General features: G+C 35.6%; 1 protein-coding gene across 2 annotated transcripts; it reads right to left on the bottom strand.

The window, feature by feature from the left end:
- Positions 1–441: 441 nt before the first annotated feature.
- tmem45a (transmembrane protein 45a) lies at positions 442–19,658 on the bottom strand. 2 transcript variants are annotated; one of them, XM_046847190.1, is made up of 7 exons: positions 19,323–19,658; positions 9,505–9,716; positions 6,835–7,047; positions 6,362–6,546; positions 5,387–5,529; positions 2,958–2,997; positions 442–758 (listed from the first exon to the last, which is right to left on the bottom strand). In XM_046847190.1, the coding sequence occupies exons 2-7, from the start codon at positions 9,698–9,700 to the stop codon at positions 702–704; spliced, it is 834 nt and encodes a 277-aa protein (XP_046703146.1). In that variant the 5' UTR covers positions 9,701–9,716; positions 19,323–19,658; the 3' UTR covers positions 442–701. The 2 variants fall into 2 exon arrangements, with proteins under 2 accessions (XP_046703146.1, XP_046703068.1); XM_046847112.1 differs by lacking the exon at positions 442–758 and having other exon boundaries at positions 2,641–2,997; positions 19,323–19,654.
- Between the last annotated feature and the right edge of the window lie 540 nt (positions 19,659–20,198).

The following is a 20,198-nucleotide window of genomic DNA, read 5'->3' as shown; positions in this document are numbered from 1 at the left end:
GTATCTGAAGGTATGTTGGCGTATTTTAGGGTATCTGAAGGTATGTTGGCGTATCTGAGGGTATCTGAAGGTATGTTGGCGTATCTGAGGGTATCTTAAGGTATGTTGGCGTATTTGAGGGTATCTGAAGGTATGTTGGCGTGTTGAGGGTATCTGAAGGTATGTTGGCGTATTTGAGGGTATCTGAAGGTATGTTGGCGTATTTGAGGGTATCTGAAGGTATGTTGGTGTATTTGAGGGTATCTGAAGGTATGTTGGCGTATCTAAGGGTATCTGAAGGTATGTTGGCGTATCTGAGGGAATGTTGTAATAAGGAGACACATTCAGTAAAGTGACCGGAATTTGGAAAGTTGGATAAAACTCCAAAAACACCAACACATCAAAGGCAGAACTGAGCCCAATATCTGCCCATAGCTTTCCATTAGTTCAGAAAAAACATGATGGAATCATTAAATCAGAGATTCAGTACTTTCACAGTGAACAGAGATCAAAATTTGGAAAAAAAACAAACAAACATTAGATTATTCCTTTTAAGTAACAACATAACGGCAGCTAAAGAGAACCCGTACTCGCCCACGCTCGGCCCCGCCCATTTAGCGTAATAAAAACATCCCTGAAACAGGATTTGATTGTCCTTGCATTTACAGGAGCATCTCGAGCGTGTGTTCTCTAAAAAAACCCGGCACATGGTGGATAAATGCTTATAAAGCTTCATCTTCAGAGTCGGCTTCTCTTTCCTGTGGTTTCAGCAGACCCATCTCCATTGGGGTATGTTTTTCTGCAAAGTAAAGAAAATTATATTTTTGATTAGTTTAAGGGCAGCTGCTCAACTATTATAGCGCTTTTAACAATGAACAATGTCTCAAAGCAGCGTTACACAGATGATGTGGTGATAAAAAATGAATATGTTCTTTATAAGTTTAAGTTTGTCCCTGATGAATGAGCCGGTGGTGACTGTGGCGAAGGAGATGAGATGGCAGAAGGAAGAAACCTTGAGAGGAACCAGACTCAAGAGGGAACCACATCCTCATCTGGGTTGCACCAAATGTCCATTTATGGTGATCATTTGCAAACTGTAGTCCTGAGGGACAGTAGGATGTCTTGGTGACAAGGTGAGGGAGGTGAGATTGAGATGGTTTGGACATGTGCAGAGGAGGGACATGAATTATATTGGTAGGAGAATGCTGAGGATGGAGCCACCAGGTAGGAGGAAAAGAGGAAGACCAAGGAGGAGGTTTATGGATGTGGTAAGGGAAGACATGCAGGTAGTTGGGGTGAAAGAGGAGTATGTAGAGGACAGGGGGGTATGGAGACAGATGATCCGCTGTGGAGACCCCTAATGGGATCCTTGCTTCTGAATGTTCTCATCACTTGGGTCCAGATGAACAGCGTAAAGACATGCAAGATTGCTGTGTATAGTTCCACACAAGAATCATAAAGATGGTTTTGGACTGTAATTAATATGAACAGTCTGCTACAATGCATTTGATTGTCCATCAGTAAAAAAAGGTTAAGCACCACAACAGAGAAGGAACTGTAATGAATGGGTATTCAGTGCCACCCAGATGAAGATGGGTTCCTTTCTGAGTCTGGTTCCTCTCAAGGATTCTTTCTCATACCATTTCAGAGACAAATGAATCAATTTGAAATGTATATCTTTAATCTATTTGAATCTGTAAAGCTGCTTTGAGACAAAGTCCATTATTTCTGAAAGTGGTAGCTCAGTGGTTGAGATGATGAACCATCTGTTCAGAAGGTCATGAGTTCCAATCTCAGTACCACAAAGCTGCCATTGCTGTGCATATAAGCAAGGCTCTAACCAAACACTGTGAACGTAGACTGGTTTTCAAGTTAATTTTGTTTCCGCACTTTTCTGTCTATAGACCTTGATTCCTGCTTGGGTTTTGACCCTCCAGTTAATGGAATTACGTTTGAAGGACACACACACACGTCTTACCTCTGTCTTTTTGATAAATTCTTAAAAATCATGAACTACCTGAAGCTCTGTATAATGGAACTCCTTATTTAAAAAAACAAGAAAGTATCTGAGGGTATGTTGGTGTATCTGATGGTATCTGAAGGTATGTTTGCGTATCTGAGGGTACCTGAGGGTATGTTGGTGTATCTGAGGTTATCTGAGGGTATGTTGGTGTATCTGATGGTATCTTAAGGTATGTTGGCGTATTTGAGGGTATCTGAAGGTATGTTGGCGTATTTTAGGGTATCTGAAGGTATGTTGGCGTATCTGAGGGTATCTGAAGGTATGTTGGCGTATCTGAGGGTATCTTAAGGTATGTTGGCGTATTTGAGGGTATCTGAAGGTATGTTGGCGTGTTGAGGGTATCTGAAGGTATGTTGGCGTATTTGAGGGTATCTGAAGGTATGTTGGTGTATCTGAGGTTATCTGAGGGTATCTGAAGGTATGTTGGTGTATTTGAGGGTATCTGAAGGTATGTTGGCGTATCTAAGGGTATCTGAAGGTATGTTGGCGTATCTGAGGGAATGTTGTAATAAGGAGACACATTCAGTAAAGTGACCGAATTTGGAAAGTTGGATAAAACTCCAAAACACCAACACATCAAAGGCAGAACTGAGCCCAATATCTGCCCATAGCTTTCCATTAGTTCAGAAAAAACATGATGGAATCATTAAATCAGAGATTCAGTACTTTCACAGTGAACAGAGATCAAAATTTGGAAAAAAAACAAACAAACATTAGATTATTCCTTTTAAGTAACAACATAACGGCAGCTAAAGAGAACCCGTACTCGCCCACGCTCGGCCCCGCCCATTTAGCGTAATAAAAACATCCCTGAAACAGGATTTGATTGTCCTTGCATTTACAGGAGCATCTCGAGCGTGTGTTCTCTAAAAAAACCCGGCACATGGTGGATAAATGCTTATAAAGCTTCATCTTCAGAGTCGGCTTCTCTTTCCTGTGGTTTCAGCAGACCCATCTCCATTGGGGGTATCCTCCTGAGCTTGGAACGTACCACACTAATGGGGGAAAAGAAAATAATTTTTTTATTTGTATATAAATTATTTAAACATTTGTTTTTAAGGTGTTTTTTTCGAACTTTTCGGCACAGTTTGATAAATTTCCACCTGGAGGTGTATTTTTTTGATAACGATAGCTAGGTTCCATCGTACTTAACAAACACTACTGAATCATGGAAATGTGCTAATATGAAATAAATATGAATATATAAATGTAGAAATATAATTATATAAATAAAAATTATAAATAATATCTATAATATAGCACTCTTCGTGCAGTCTCACGTGTAAAAGAAAAAACAGCATGTGCTGTCAGTCATTCACCTTTAGAGGCCGCTCTCGTAAAGATGGCGGCCCTTAAACCGGAAAAATTATCGGTATGGATTTTTGCTGATAGCCGACATTTCCAGCAATCAACTATTGGTGTTGATTAATCGGTCAACCTCTACTAACTAGCACCACTGGTCAAAATACTGGAAAATGGTGACATGATAATCTACAGATGTGAATACCTTATTTGGAAAGGCTAATGGCTTCAAGATGAATAACAAATTCAAACCAATTAAGAGGAAAAATATTCGACACAGTCACTCATCATTTTTGCTGGACAACACGTGAGCCAGATGATAGCACCATATTATACATAAACCTCTAAAATTCTGGTTTTTGATAAGGTGTTTGAAAGACCTGTCCTCAAACATTGTGATCTTATATTTTGGTCATATCACCCAGCCCTACCGCTCACACACATCTTAGTAGCTGAGGGCAGTGCTGGGATTTGAACAAATTACCTTTCAATCAGAGGACCAACATATTCCTATATATCACTCAAAGGTTTGTGATTGCTTAACTAGTTCCTAACAAACCTTACTTTCATGGAGGTGTCCATGTTTTTACACTAATTTGCAGCTACTTTGCAGCTTTTGAAGACTCTGAGCTTTAATATTGCATAACGCAGTAAAAAATATTTATTCAGTTCTTCTCTGATCATGTCAGTAGATATTATGTGTTGTTCTTGACTCGGTGTAAGAATTTGGGTGCTGACAGGAAATTTCGCCCTAAAGCCTTTTATTGTGTTATTCTGCCCCCTAGTGGACATGTTTATTCTACATGCAGGTATAATGATAGATAGACAGACAGACAGACAGACAGACAGACAGACAGACAGACAGACAGATAGATAGATAGATAGATAGATAGATAGATAGATAGATAGAACTTTATTGTCATTGCATAATACAGGTACACAGCAACAAAATGCAGTTTTTCATCTACCATAAGTGCAAACAGTAGCAATTGTGTAACCAATTGACAAGTGCAGATAAATATGTAGTATATGTAAACTCGTGAAAAATCTGATAGTGGCTCAAAACAGTTTGTACTAATAAATTATATATAAATGTTTGAAAAACTATTTTATTATTGTATTATTCATTTAAAGTGGTAAATAAAACATTTACTACAAGTAATTTACTATTTTTTTTTGTTTACAGTACAGTACAATTCCCCTTAAAAAAAAGGAACCATCACAAGGAGAGTCAAAACCTGTTACTCGCGACGGGGTCATAGTACGTCACCACTTACAGACCTCCACCCCTGCGCTTATCAGAGTCCACTGTCCTGTCCACCTGGAAAAACTGCAACCCTTGAGCTCAACGTCGCTGCTGGAAATCTAGTCGTTGAGCCATGTTTTCGTAATAATCATGGTGTTACAATCATTAATCCGCTTGTGTGATGTAATCGGGAGCAGCAGTAATCTATTTTGCTTGGAAGAGATGGTTGATGCGGGTTTAGCTTTAGCCTAGCCCTAATGCCACCTCACTTCCCCCTCCTTTGTTCACGTCTCTGCACCGGCGCTGGGGTCTCACTGCCGGCCGAGCTGGATCAGCGGTCCACAGTGTTCGGAAGATTTCCCGAGGGAGTTCAAAGTTCAATAAAAGTCCCTCTCTGTAGTTGCGACCGATGTCTAGGAGTCTAGTGTTTGCCGACTGTATGGAATATGTGCAAATCTGTTCTGAATAAACTTGCAGTTAGTGGAGAAATGACTACCGTATATCACTGGGCCTTGCGCTGTGCATGCGCCGCCATCCGGGTCAGAATGAAGGCAGATTTCTATTTGACAGCTCATGCATGAGGTCCTTATATGTACACAGATACACAGAAATCCAAACCAGGCCTCATGAAAACGCTAAATGCAAACAGAGCCTGGAGTAATTACGAGTAATGATGTGTAACAGGTATGCAGTTGTGTGTGTGTGTGTGTGTGTGTGTGTGTGTGTGTGTGTGTGTGTGTGTGTGTGTACACGCAAGTTATCAGGTGAATATGATGTTAAAGTGAATTTGGGTCAGATGTTAGAGACTGTTCTTTAGGTGCTAATTATAGACTCACCATATGACAGTGGTGTGTGTTAAAGCCACGATGATGAGAGCGAAGGCCAGGTGCCAGCTGTAGCACATAGTGATAAACATCACGTTGTTGTGATCGGACTGATCCCACTTCACCTCACCAGGGGGGTAGAGCACGAAGGCAATCTGGGGCAAAAGCAGAACAGATATGGGACAATTACAACATCTACAACAATTATAATAATTAGAGATGGCACAGGATTTGGACAATAAAGAATGATTTAAAGCCATTAATAATGCAGAGAAAATGCAACGATACATTGTAGCTAAATATGATGGAGCTCCTGATCCGATGCGATTCAGCCGTATTACGATGCAGTGTGAACCGATTTCGATTCGAAAGAAATATGATGCTATTTTCTTTTTTTATATTTTCTGTAAAGATTTTTTACCGCCACAGCTGGCAACGTTCTCGGATCCATATTTTCCGTTTTACCGTTTCCACAATGAAATCTATCCACCTTATCACTAACTGCAGCCTCCTCATCCTCCTCATGTGGCAGGACTTGTGAAATGTCCCACCGCTTCAGCTCGATTCTGCACTGCGTCCTTCTACAGACGTATTTAAATATTGCACGGGAAAAATAAATCCGATTGGTTATCCGGATAGAGAAGTCAGTTGATGTTGCCAAGTGTAAACGCGCCGTGTCCTAAATTAACTGATGATCCGATCTGCTTGATCAGAATACGCTGATCGTATGTTAATGCCAAGTATAAACTCAGCCCTGGTCTCCCTCGACACCGTGTTTTGACCTGTGTTTTTCTTGCTGTTTTTCATGTTTCAATTTTTGTTTTTGATTCCAATCTGCTATAATCTGTTTCTCGAGTTATTTTTCAGAAGGTTTTGGATTTTGAGCCCTCTGTGTGCAATTTGGATTTGTTGATCTGTGCTTTACATAAAACCCTACAAACCCTGCAAAAAACCTGTGCTGTCTTTAAACAAATGTTTTTTCCAGACCTGCCAAAACCAGCTGCCTTGCAGCAGACAGAAGGCGGCACGTAACAGCTCCAGCAGCACCTTTCCTCTGTGAAAGACCTCTAGCAGGCAGACAAGGGCTCCTCCAAACACGGCGTACAGCAGGAGCATGTGGACATGAACATCCAGCATGTCTCTGCCGTGTAGGTGATAGAGGAATAAAAATCCTGCAAAGACACAAAGACATTTATTCTAAACTCCCACTTCCTGCTTCCCCTGAACATTACCACGTCATAAAAAAATCCAATAGCTGTTTTTTTTTTAAAATGCAGTGCGAGAGGTCTTTAATTTACCGTTACCTCAGAAGGCAGGTAACTCTGTGGAATATAAAATTCGTATGGGCATTTTGAACATCCCATTAGACATATTAGCCCCGCCCCCAAAGCAGCTTCAATCTGAAGTTTTAAACTGAAAAAGTTAAATAAGATTTTTAACCTGATGATCCAACTGATTACCTTCGTTGAAGAAAGCGAGGCCGAGCAGTAAGCGATCTAAGGACAGAGGTGCTGCGCTGGTGCTGTGGACGATGAGGGTCGTGGCTCCTGCCAGGCCGAAAAACAGGTACATGGTCGTGTGCTGCCAGTTCATCAGTTTTTCCCAGTGCTGAGTGGACGAGTTGTACAGGTGGAGCTTCGGACCATCCACTGTAAACTGTTCTGCTAGCATTCCTGTCTCACACACACACACACACACACACACATACTATATCTTAAAAAGGCAGAGTTTCTCAAAAGTAAAGATTTACCAATCTGTGAAAGACCGTAACAATTTTAGAATAAGGTTCCTCAACATAAAATTGCAAAACAGTTGAATATCTCATAATTTACTTTACATAATATCAACAAATGTTTCAAAGAATCTGGAGAATCAATCAATATTGGAGGCCCTCAGGGGCCACTGCATTTAAAAGAGTTCTGAAATGGAAATCACTGCATGGACTCATTAACACCTACAGAAATCCAGCTTGCCATGTCATGCAAAAATGCTGGTCAAATATGGTTATCATGCAAAAAAGAAGGCATGCGTAAACATGATCCAGAAACGCTGCCTTGCTCTCTGGGCCAGAGCTTTTAAAATGTACTGAGGCAAAGTGGAGAAGTGTGGTCTGTGGTCAAACGAATCAAATTTTTATTTTATTTTTGTAAACCATGGACACTGCATCCTCCAGGCTAAAGAGGAGAGGGACCATCTGGCTTGTTACATGATATATTTTTCATATTCTATTGTGAATAAAATAGGGGTTTATTTGTTTTGAAAAAACACTGTAGGGCTGCAGCTATTGATTATTTTAGTAATGGAGTATTCTACAAATTAGTCCACCAGTTATTAAGTAATCTGATAAGAAGTACTTTTTCTTCATTAAAAGAGCAACACTAAATATTAAAAAAAATGAACACGTAATTTGTTTCCTTTTAACACATTTACACTCTTATTGCTGAAATTGCAGTCTGTGAAAACTAAAGCCGTTCATCTGTGCATCTAAATGCAATTTACCGTCAAAATGCATATATATTAATAACATTTATAATACAATTTATATACATAAATAAAAATCTAAAAATCTATTTCAAATCACTTAAAAAAATAAAGTGTACTGTACGGTGTTTTTTCTTTAAATTTTTGTTTGAAATATTCCCAAACTTTGAGACTTTCTTTGGCGTGAATCTTCTCTAAATCTTCTGTGCGTCAGTAAAAATGGTCTGTGAGGAAACACAGTGCTCTGTGTAGCTAGATGGACTAAACTAAGGTTTTTTTGTAATCAAATTACTTGAGTTGCTCGAGGAATCGTTTTAGCTCAAAATCATTTCGTTCCGTTTTTATTTACATTTTAAGCAGTAGTGTAGTGTGTAGTGTGATGTTTTCTGTGCAGATGTGAATGGCTGCATTGGAACTGTATTTAATACTAATCAAAAATTCTGACAATTTTAATGCTTATTTTCCCCACAGAATAAATGTTTTGTGTGTGTGTGTGTGTTTTCTGTGCCGCCATCTTTACTTGGTAGTTAGTCGTCTGATCTTCTCTCCAGCCGCTAATAATTAGCATTAAACCATGAAGTGTATAAGTAGGAACCTCTGGGTCTGGTTTCCTCCCCCTGCCACTCCTCAAACACAGCTGTGATCTTCTCACACTTTTTTGGATATTTTGCTCCGTTTTCTCTCTCATATCTTTAGGAAATTAAACACACACTTAAATCTCTATTTCCATATATCAGTATGACCCAAATGGGGTCTAACAAAAAGAAGGTAAGCGTTTTGAAACCCAATTTGATCGATCGAGAGATCGATAGATAGATAGATAGATAGATAGATAGATAGATAGATAGATAGATAGATCGATCGATCGATAGATCGATAGATAGATAGATAGATAGATAGATAGATAGATAGATAGATAGATAGATAGATAGATAGATAGATCCCTCTACTTGTTCTATCTTGTACTTTTTCTCTTGTATTGTCTCTCTGTTTCTTCTTGCTCTCTTTTTCTCTTCTTGCTATCTCTTTATCTCCTGCTCTCTCGCTCTCAATTCTTTCTTTCTTCTCTTGCTCTCCTTCTTAATCCCTCTCCCTATCTTTCGTCTCTTTTTTTCACTGTCTCTTTCCTCCTTGCTTTTTTCTTTATCTTCTCGCTCTTTTTTGTTTTTCTTTCTTTCTTTCTTTCTTTCTTTCTTTCTTTCTTTCTTTCTTTCTTTCTTTCTTCTTTATGCCCTCTCTCTCATTCTATTCAGCACTTCGTCACTTGCTCTTTATCTCCTTTTTTCTTTGTTCTCACTCTTTCTTATTTTCTTTCTCTCTCTTTTTCCTTCTCTGGATCACTCAAACCTCCACATTTTTTTCAATGCCTGGGCATCAAATATTTCTTCCACGATTCATGAATTCGATTCCATGATGCCTCTTTAACAACAGACAAAAAGTATGTGATTAATTGCTGGATGTGTGACATCATTAAGTGTAAATATAAAGTGATTAATAAAAGCGCAGTGTGAAATTGGAAATAAATAAAACTAATGATTCTGTGTAAGATGCATAAACTGGATACAAACAGGAAAAAAATCAACAAAACATGCCGGTCACATGACACAAAGCGTTTACTTCCTGTTACTGACTCCTGAGAAAGAACTCACCAGTGATGGAGAAGAAGAGCATGATGGCTCCTTCGATGATTTCCAGGCGGTGCTGCGTGGCCCGTGAGGTGAGTCTGGCTGCACCGGCACTCTTGTTCCTGCGGGTGGCGTAGCACAGCGAGTACTTCACCGCCCACCACACGCCACTGATCAGGAAAAAGCTTCCAGGAAGCGCATGGCCTTTAAAATTCCCCATGATGACCCACGGCTACCTGAAACACACCAAGAAAAATGTCTTGAATAATTATTCATGCCACCCACCTGGAACCACAATAATGACCACAGATCTTTTTAGATGAGACAGGTTGTTGTTGGTGAACACCAATTTTTAAAACTCACCACAAATTCTCAATTAGTCCAAGGGGGCTGAGCTTTAATCGGTATGTAGGATCGCTATTCTGCTGCAAGTCGAAGCTCAGCCCCCAGTCTCAAATCTACTGCTTTCTTCCAGGTTCCTACACAATTTTTATTTAAAAATTCCATAATTTAACATCTGAAATAATGATTTTAAATTCCAACTACGACATGCGTTTTCTGTTACAATCCCGGATGTATTCCATCCATTTGGTCGCACAGTTAGGGTTCTGTACTTTCATGGAAACCGCTGCTTCACAATGTAACTTTGATCTGGTGTGGTGCCGGCAGCGATGAGAGTCTGCTCCAAACTCCACGGAAAAAACACCTTTCGTTTTCAAAAAACTTATTCCAGAAAACATATTTTTCTCTCAGCTTCGGGTCTCCGTCACACAGAGACGCCATTTTTGGTCAACGAAAAATTTAGCTTTTTAAACAAAGGTTTGGACAAATCCCGCATGTGCGGTACAGGGACGTTAGCATTTTCAGACGTTTCAGTGTGGATGATAACTTCTGAGAAATGATTCAAAATGAAAGTGTGGACAAGGAATGTTTTTTAGAAGGAAACACTGTTGTATTTGGATTAGTGTAGTGTTTTATAAAAAATATATATATTTCGAAAAATTCAGCAAAAAACAGAAAGGGCAATAGAAACACAAATTCAAAATCAAATTCCATACTTTTTCATACTTTTCTAAAATGCTGTGTGTTTCTCTTCAATCATCTAGCCTTCAGCCTGACAAGTTTCCCAGTTCCTGTTAATAAAAAGCATCCCCACAACATGACACCACCACCACCATGCTTCACCCTGGGGTTGGTCATGAGCTACATTTTATTACTACAAAATATAGAAAAGCTTGAGGAGCACTAGGTGTCAGAATTATGGACATGGGGGCAACATTTCGCCGAGTTCACTATACTCTTTGCCTTTTGTTCGGTTGTTCTTCTCTTCTCCTCTCGCCCTTGTTCCTTTTTCTGTCTTTATTCTTCATGCGCTCTCTCTCTCTCTCTCTCTCTCTCTCTCTCTCTCTCTCTCTCTCTTTCTATTTATCACTTCATCACTTTATTCATCCCAATGGGAAATTGACAGATTGGTCAGGTGTCCACAAACTCGCAGGGTTCTGACTAATCTTCTGACAGTCCTGTTAATACTGATGTTTGATGAGTCGATTGCTTCTTTCAGCAAAATGAAATTCTTGTGATCTGTGACAAAGGCTTAGTTGTAGGTCTGTTATTGGAGTATCTTCAAACTTCTTCACTGTTTCTTCCAGAACAAAAAAAAAAGAAAAAAGTTCCAAAAATAGCTGTTAATGAAGTTCGGTTTCCTCCACATGAGTGATTCATCATTATAGTCCAGATTCAGAAGTTGAAACACATCAAACACGGATAATGATGATTAGGCGATTTCTCTGCTTTGATTTTTATTTGTATTTGTATTTTTTTTTTTTTTTAGTTTGCCAGTGTTTCATAGTTAGTCGTGTATATGAATTTCTTGGTCCTTAAGAAAACACCACAAACACACACACACACACACACACACACACACACACACACACACACACACACACACCACACAATATCTTCAAAGCCTTCATTTAGTCTAATTTTTTTTTTTACACCATAAACCCTTTCTCTCTCTCTCTCTCTCTCTCTCTCTCTCTCTCTCTCTCACACACACACACACACACACACACAAACACTGCCCTTTTCCCTTGCCTTTCATCTTCCCTTGACTATTCTCCATCCGTTATGTCTCTTCACCTTGTTGCTCTCAGAGGCATAAACTATTATGAAGTATATTTTGTAAACCTACTAACATATTATAAGATATTGACATTTACCATTCATACTGTTATTTGCCCAATAGCTACTGCATTAGCTGTTATGATAACCTTCACTCTCCTGGGAAGATGTTTCACTAGATTTCATGGTTATTTGTGCTCATTCAGCTACAAGGTGTTAGTAAAGTCAGGTACTGATGTAGGTGAGAAAGTGAGGAGGCTTGGGGTGCAATCAGCGTTCACATTCATCCCACAGGTGTTCAGGATTAAGAGCTTTATAGCAGGAGATCTTCCACTCCAAACCATGTCAATAATTTCTTCATGAAGCTGGCTTTGTGCACAGGGGCGTCATCCCGCTGTAACTTGTTTGAATTTCCAAGTTTACGTCATAGGAAAAAGTATGATACATCATAATTCCCTTCAACTGTGTGGTAACAGTTTAAGGAGGAACCTAATATGGCTGAAACAGTCATAGTGTCCCAATATAGTGAAGGTTTAATAGTAGAAAACTACTCTACCTGTAGATTGTATCTCTGAGTGTCTACTTTCATATGAGCCATAAACCACAACCTTGAATGTGGGTAAACCCAAAACAGATGAAGAAGAGACCTGCGATTAAAGCAAATGACTATGTTATGCTAATGTCATCCCTCAACACGACCTGGAGATGAGCATGTGTCCCCGCACAAGTGGTAGTGTTGTGTGGTGGGATGATAAGAAAGAAGAATGGAGAGAAGACAACACCATCAAATGCACATGATTCCAAGTGATTGCAAAGATTTTTTTTTGTATTAGCATAAATTCTCTCTCTCTCTCTCTCTCTCTCTCTCTCTCTCTCTATATATATATATATATATATATATATATATATATATATATATATATATATATATATGCTACTCACCCAATGAGGGTCTCAGGCAGTCACAGTATTTTCACCAAAAAGTTATTACGCTACCAGAACAGTCTAAACATCACCAACATCCATTCATATCCAAATTACTGTGTTATTATCTGTAAACGAATGCCTTGGACATCAGGTGGGAAACCTCACAACCTCTTCGTCTGATTATGTTTCCAGCAGGACCTTAATCTCTCCATGCATCGCCATGGAGACCAGATGACTCCCGAGAGCCCTTAAACTGAGAACGGGCCGGTCGTCTGATTGGCCGCCATTGTAGTGTTTATTTATAATCACCGCCTGATAAATATTCACCATGTCCTTTTTATGAAAAGGAGGGAATACAGGAGCAGGGACGGTGAACCAAATCATCTCAGATGCCCTAAAGATATAAAGTGGAATGAAGACGCAGGTTTCTGATGGGTCTCTTACACAAATAATCACCATGGAGACTTGCCATGCACCATGCACTCACAAGCGTATTACTATTTTATTTTCTGTACAACTTTACTCGCATTGTATTAATATTAATAAATGTTTTCTAAAGAAAGACAGTTCTGGCTGCAATTCAAATTACAGATTTACATTAATTCACTCGTTCTGATTCTATAATAACAGCTTTATTGTTTCTATAGTAACAAGACTTGAGTATCATTTAAATTTTAACAACTATATCATTTGTTTGTAGTAAAAATGCTGTAGTCTAGTTGTAGCTATTATGGGGTGTAATAGTGCCGATGGAATGGGTGGCTTGCACATCTGGAAAGGTATTTTCAATCAATGCTGGAAAGTATGTACCGATGTTAGGGCTATTATACAACATAGAAGACGCTGCAGGATGAAAAATAGAGGAACGGGGAGAAAACAGCAGAGGAGAAGATTCCAGCCAAAGAAAAACGACAGAAAGTTTCCAAAGTTTGGGAAAATTTCAAACTAAAACATAAAGAAAACACAGCACAGTGAGTTTACTCTTTTTTTTTTTTTTTTTTTTTACCCCATTTGTAATTGATTTTTATATTTTTATTTGTTTTTTTATTTATAGATTCGTATTTGCATTTTGATGTACGACAATTAAATGGCTTAAGTTTCCACAGGTTGCAATTTTAGCACTAAAAATTTACATTATTCTATAAAGGAAACAAAATACCTACTTATTTTAAGATACTTGTCTTATTTTCTTTTGTATATTTAGTGTTGCACTTTAATAAAGAAAAAGTACTTATTATCCGATTACTTAATTAATATAATAATAATAATAATAATAACAATAACGGAATAATCGGTAGAAAACTTATTATTAAAATAATTGATAGCTGCAGCTACACACAACATTACACTACCTTACATTACACTATACTACACTACACAACACTATACTATACTACCTTACATTACACTATACTACACTACACAACACTATACTATACTACCTTACAATACACTATACTATACTACACAACACTATACTATACTACCTTACATTACACTATACTACACTACACAACACTATACTATACTACCTTACATTACACTATACTACACTATACAACACTATACTATACTACCTTACAATACACTATACTACACTATACAACACTATACTATACTACCTTACATTACACTACACAACACTATACTATACTACCTTACATTACACTATACTACACTACACAACACTATACTACCTTACAATACACTATACTACACTATACAACACCATACTACCTTACATTACAATATACTACACTACACAACACTATACTACCTTACATTACAATATACTACACTACACAACAATATACTACCTTATATTATACTATACTACACTACACAACACTATACTACATTACATTACACTAGACTACACAACACTATACTATACTACCTTACATTACACTATAAAACACTATACTATACTACCTTACATTACACTATACTACACTACACAACACTATACTACCTTACATTATACTGTACTACACTACACAAAACTATACTATACTACCTTACATTACATTACACTATACTACACTACAACACTATACTATACTACCTTACATTATACTATACTACACTACACTACACAACACTATACTACTTTACATTACACTATACTACACTATACAACACCATACTACCTTACATTACAATATACTACACTATACAACACCATACTACCTTACATTACAATATACTACACTATACAACACTATACTATACTACCTTACATTACACTATACTACTACACAACACTATACTACCTTATATTATACTATACTACACTACACAACACTATACTATACTACCTTACATTACACTATACTACACTACACAACACTATACTATACTACCTTACATTACACTATACTACACTACACAACACTATACTATACCTTACATTACACTATACTACACTACACAACACTATACTACCTTACAATACACTATACTACACTATACAACACCATACTACCTTACATTACAATATACTACACTACACAACACTATACTACCTTACATTATACTATACTACACTATACAACACTATACTATACTACCTTACATTACACTATACTACACTACAACACTATAAAAAAAAAAAAAAAAAAAAAAAAAAAAAAAAAAAAAAAAAAAAAAAAAAAAAAAAAAAAAAAAAAAAAAAAAAAAAAAAAAAAAAAAAAAAAAAAAAAAAAAAAAAAAAAAAAAAAAAAAAAAAAAAAAAAAAAAAAAAAAAAAAAAAAAAAAAAAAAAAAAAAAAAAAAAAAAAAAAAAAAAAAAAAAAAAAAAAAAAAAAAAAAAAAAAAAAAAAAAAAAAAAAAAAAAAAAAAAAAAAAAAAAAAAAAAAAAAAAAAAAAAAAAAAAAAAAAAAAAAAAAAAAAAAAAAAAAAAAAAAAAAAAAAAAAAAAAAAAAAAAAAAAAAAAAAAAAAAAAAAAAAAAAAAAAAAAAAAAAAAAAAAAAAAAAAAAAAAAAAAAAAAAAAAAAAAAAAAAAAAAAAAAAAAAAAAAAAAAAAAAAAAAAAAAAAAAAAAAAAAAAAAAAAAAAAAAAAAAAAAAAAAAAAAAAAAAAAAAAAAAAAAAAAAAAAAAAAAAAAAAAAAAAAAAAAAAAAAAAAAAAAAAAAAAAAAAAAAAAAAAAAAAAAAAAAAAAAAAAAAAAAAAAAAAAAAAAAAAAAAAAAAAAAAAAAAAAAAAAAAAAAAAAAAAAAAAAAAAAAAAAAAAAAAAAAAAAAAAAAAAAAAAAAAAAAAAAAAAAAAAAAAAAAAAAAAAAAAAAAAAAAAAAAAAAAAAAAAAAAAAAAAAAAAAAAAAAAAAAAAAAAAAAAAAAAAAAAAAAAAAAAAAAAAAAAAAAAAAAAAAAAAAAAAAAAAAAAAAAAAAAAAAAAAAAAAAAAAAAAAAAAAAAAAAAAAAAAAAAAAAAAAAAAAAAAAAAAAAAAAAAAAAAAAAAAAAAAAAAAAAAAAAAAAAAAAAAAAAAAAAAAAAAAAAAAAAAAAAAAAAAAAAAAAAAAAAAAAAAAAAAAAAAAAAAAAAAAAAAAAAAAAAAAAAAAAAAAAAAAAAAAAAAAAAAAAAAAAAAAAAAAAAAAAAAAAAAAAAAAAAAAAAAAAAAAAAAAAAAAAAAAAAAAAAAAAAAAAAAAAAAAAAAAAAAAAAAAAAAAAAAAAAAAAAAAAAAAAAAAAAAAAAAAAAAAAAAAAAAAAAAAAAAAAAAAAAAAAAAAAAAAAAAAAAAAAAAAAAAAAAAAAAAAAAAAAAAAAAAAAAAAAAAAAAAAAAAAAAAAAAAAAAAAAAAAAAAAAAAAAAAAAAAAAAAAAAAAAAAAAAAAAAAAAAAAAAAAAAAAAAAAAAAAAAAAAAAAAAAAAAAAAAAAAAAAAAAAAAAAAAAAAAAAAAAAAAAAAAAAAAAAAAAAAAAAAAAAAAAAAAAAAAAAAAAAAAAAAAAAAAAAAAAAAAAAAAAAAAAAAAAAAAAAAAAAAAAAAAAAAAAAAAAAAAAAAAAAAAAAAAAAAAAAAAAAAAAAAAAAAAAAAAAAAAAAAAAAAAAAAAAAAAAAAAAAAAAAAAAAAAAAAAAAAAAAAAAAAAAAAAAAAAAAAAAAAAAAAAAAAAAAAAAAAAAAAAAAAAAAAAAAAAAAAAAAAAAAAAAAAAAAAAAAAAAAAAAAAAAAAAAAAAAAAAAAAAAAAAAAAAAAAAAAAAAAAAAAAAAAAAAAAAAAAAAAAAAAAAAAAAAAAAAAAAAAAAAAAAAAAAAAAAAAAAAAAAAAAAAAAAAAAAAAAAAAAAAAAAAAAAAAAAAAAAAAAAAAAAAAAAAAAAAAAAAAAAAAAAAAAAAAAAAAAAAAAAAAAAAAAAAAAAAAAAAAAAAAAAAAAAAAAAAAAAAAAAAAAAAAAAAAAAAAAAAAAAAAAAAAAAAAAAAAAAAAAAAAAAAAAAAAAAAAAAAAAAAAAAAAAAAAAAAAAAAAAAAAAAAAAAAAAAAAAAAAAAAAAAAAAAAAAAAAAAAAAAAAAAAAAAAAAAATGTGTGTGTGTGTGTGTGTGTGTGTGTGTGTGTGTGTGTGTGTGTGTGTGTGTGTGTGTGTGTGTGTGTGTGTGTGTGTGTGTGTGTGTGTGTGTGTGTGTGTGTGTGTGTGTGTGTGTGTGTGTGTGTGTGTGTGTGTGTGTGTGTGTGTGTGTGTGTGTGTGTGTGTGTGTGTGTGTGTGTGTGTGTGTGTGTGTGTGTGTGTGTGTGTGTGTGTGTGTGTGTGTGTGTGTGTGTGTGTGTGTGTGTGTGTGTGTGTGTGTGTGTGTGTGTGTGTGTGTGTGTGTGTGTGTGTGTGTGTGTGTGTGTGTGTGTGTGTGTGTGTGTGTGTGTGTGTGTGTGTGTGTGTGTGTGTGTGTGTGTGTGTGTGTGTGTGTGTGTGTGTGTGTGTGTGTGTGTGTGTGTGTGTGTGTGTGTGTGTGTGTGTGTGTGTGTGTGTGTGTGTGTGTGTGTGTGTGTGTGTGTGTGTGTGTGTGTGTGTGTGTGTGTGTGTGTGTGTGTGTGTGTGTGTGTGTGTGTGTGTGTGTGTGTGTGTGTGTGTGTGTGTGTGTGTGTGTGTGTGTGTGTGTGTGTGTGTGTGTGTGTGTGTGTGTGTGTGTGTGTGTGTGTGTGTGTGTGTGTGTGTGTGTGTGTGTGTGTGTGTGTGTGTGTGTGTGTGTGTGTGTGTGTGTGTGTGTGTGTGTGTGTGTGTGTGTGTGTGTGTGTGTGTGTGTGTGTGTGTGTGTGTGTGTGTGTGTGTGTGTGTGTGTGTGTGTGTGTGTGTGTGTGTGTGTGTGTGTGTGTGTGTGTGTGTGTGTGTGTGTGTGTGTGTGTGTGTGTGTGTGTGTGTGTGTGTGTGTGTGTGTGTGTGTGTGTGTGTGTGTGTGTGTGTGTGTGTGTGTGTGTGTGTGTGTGTGTGTGTGTGTGTGTGTGTGTGTGTGTGTGTGTGTGTGTGTGTGTGTGTGTGTGTGTGTGTGTGTGTGTGTGTGTGTGTGTGTGTGTGTGTGTGTGTGTGTGTGTGTGTGTGTGTGTGTGTGTGTGTGTGTGTGTGTGTGTGTGTGTGTGTGTGTGTGTGTGTGTGTGTGTGTGTGTGTGTGTGTGTGTGTGTGTGTGTGTGTGTGTGTGTGTGTGTGTGTGTGTGTGTGTGTGTGTGTGTGTGTGTGTGTGTGTGTGTGTGTGTGTGTGTGTGTGTGTGTGTGTGTGTGTGTGTGTGTGTGTGTGTGTGTGTGTGTGTGTGTGTGTGTGTGTGTGTGTGTGTGTGTGTGTGTGTGTGTGTGTGTGTGTGTGTGTGTGTGTGTGTGTGTGTGTGTGTGTGTGTGTGTGTGTGTGTGTGTGTGTGTGTGTGTGTGTGTGTGTGTGTGTGTGTGTGTGTGTGTGTGTGTGTGTGTGTGTGTGTGTGTGTGTGTGTGTGTGTGTGTGTGTGTGTGTGTGTGTGTGTGTGTGTGTGTGTGTGTGTGTGTGTGTGTGTGTGTGTGTGTGTGTGTGTGTGTGTGTGTGTGTGTGTGTGTGTGTGTGTGTGTGTGTGTGTGTGTGTGTGTGTGTGTGTGTGTGTGTGTGTGTGTGTGTGTGTGTGTGTGTGTGTGTGTGTGTGTGTGTGTGTGTGTGTGTGTGTGTGTGTGTGTGTGTGTGTGTGTGTGTGTGTGTGTGTGTGTGTGTGTGTGTGTGTGTGTGTGTGTGTGTGTGTGTGTGTGTGTGTGTGTGTGTGTGTGTGTGTGTGTGTGTGTGTGTGTGTGTGTGTGTGTGTGTGTGTGTGTGTGTGTGTGTGTGTGTGTGTGTGTGTGTGTGTGTGTGTGTGTGTGTGTGTGTGTGTGTGTGTGTGTGTGTGTGTGTGTGTGTGTGTGTGTGTGTGTGTGTGTGTGTGTGTGTGTGTGTGTGTGTGTGTGTGTGTGTGTGTGTGTGTGTGTGTGTGTGTGTGTGTGTGTGTGTGTGTGTGTGTGTGTGTGTGTGTGTGTGTGTGTGTGTGTGTGTGTGTGTGTGTGTGTGTGTGTGTGTGTGTGTGTGTGTGTGTGTGTGTGTGTGTGTGTGTGTGTGTGTGTGTGTGTGTGTGTGTGTGTGTGTGTGCATACAGTCACGACTTGCACTCCAGAGTTTCCAAGTCATGATCATGATAACTGTATTATTGTATAGTTGTTGGTTTGTTTTTGTAAAAAATTAAGATAATTATTATTCCTATATACTGGAGTGGTTACAATCTTCTTTTTTTCGTTATTTTACAAATAAATAATTTTCAAATCTATTTCAACTCAATTACACTCAACACATTTAATAACATATAAATAAGAGAATATATATTTACAGACTTACAGACTGGAGGGATGAAAGGAAGTGTTTATTCTCCAGATGAAGTCCCACACCAGATGTTCTTTTTCTCCGCTTTTAAAAGAAAAACTTCAACAACATCACGTGAAAGACCTTCTCCCTGCTCTTCATCAACTATTTCCTGCTTTTTCTCCTTTACCTGTTCACTTTTTCCCCCAGATTTTCTTTTTTTCCTTGGGTTTTTTTCACCCGTTATTTCAGAGCAGCCCGCCCACCTCATCAGCGATTGGCTTAATCCTGACGGTAACGTCACTCCTCTGGTCTGTGATTGGTCGGGAGGAATGCCATTTACGTACTGGAGTGGATTCCACGTGTGCATTCTCCCCCGCCTGCTGGTTCTCCTCCTCTACATGTTTGCTGGAAGGAAAGCTGCTGTAGAAATGTCAAATATTTATTTTGTCTTGTTTCTTTGTCTACTTACTTGCTTGTTTGTTTGTTTTTTACCACCCAACCCTCTTACATATTTGGGGGATGGGAGATTTTGGGGGAGGGGGTAAATATAAAGTGCCCCTGGGCGTGTTTCCAAAACTTTGTAGTGTTCGAGACACTTAATAACTGTGAAAGTGTATAATACACTCATTTATACATCCCTCACTCATTATAGGAGGAGAAAAAACTGTAATTTTGTAGGGTGGGTACACCAACGCACTGTGTGTGTGTGTGTGTGTGTGTGTGTGTGTGTGTGTGTGTACGTGCATACAGTCACGACTTGCACTCCAGAGTTTCCAAGTCATGATCATGATAACTGTATTATTGTATAGTTGATGGTCTTTATAATAAACACGAGAATATTTTTTTACAAAAGAAAAGAAAAATGTCTTTGGTGCTTGACAAAGCAAACTTTTCTGAAAAGTTTGAAAG

This window comes from Silurus meridionalis, chromosome 1, assembly GCF_014805685.1.
Source record: "Silurus meridionalis isolate SWU-2019-XX chromosome 1, ASM1480568v1, whole genome shotgun sequence".
Classification (NCBI taxonomy): Eukaryota; Metazoa; Chordata; class Actinopteri; order Siluriformes; family Siluridae; genus Silurus; species Silurus meridionalis.
This window is presented reverse-complemented; position numbering and strand designations above follow the sequence as displayed.

Bases quoted from the DNA above. Each gene is read 5' to 3' on its own strand.
- tmem45a (XM_046847190.1), bottom strand. From the start codon at position 9,700: ATGGGGAATTTTAAAGGCCATGCGCTTCCTGGAAGCTTTTTCCTGATC. The intron at 2,998-5,386 runs GTGAGTCTATAA...TTCCCCCATTAG, and splicing joins ACACACACCACTGTCATATG to TGTGGTACGTTCCAAGCTCA. The intron at 759-2,957 runs ATGGGTCTGCTG...ACCCCAATGGAG, and splicing joins GGAGGATACCCCCAATGGAG to ATGGGTCTGCTGAAACCACA.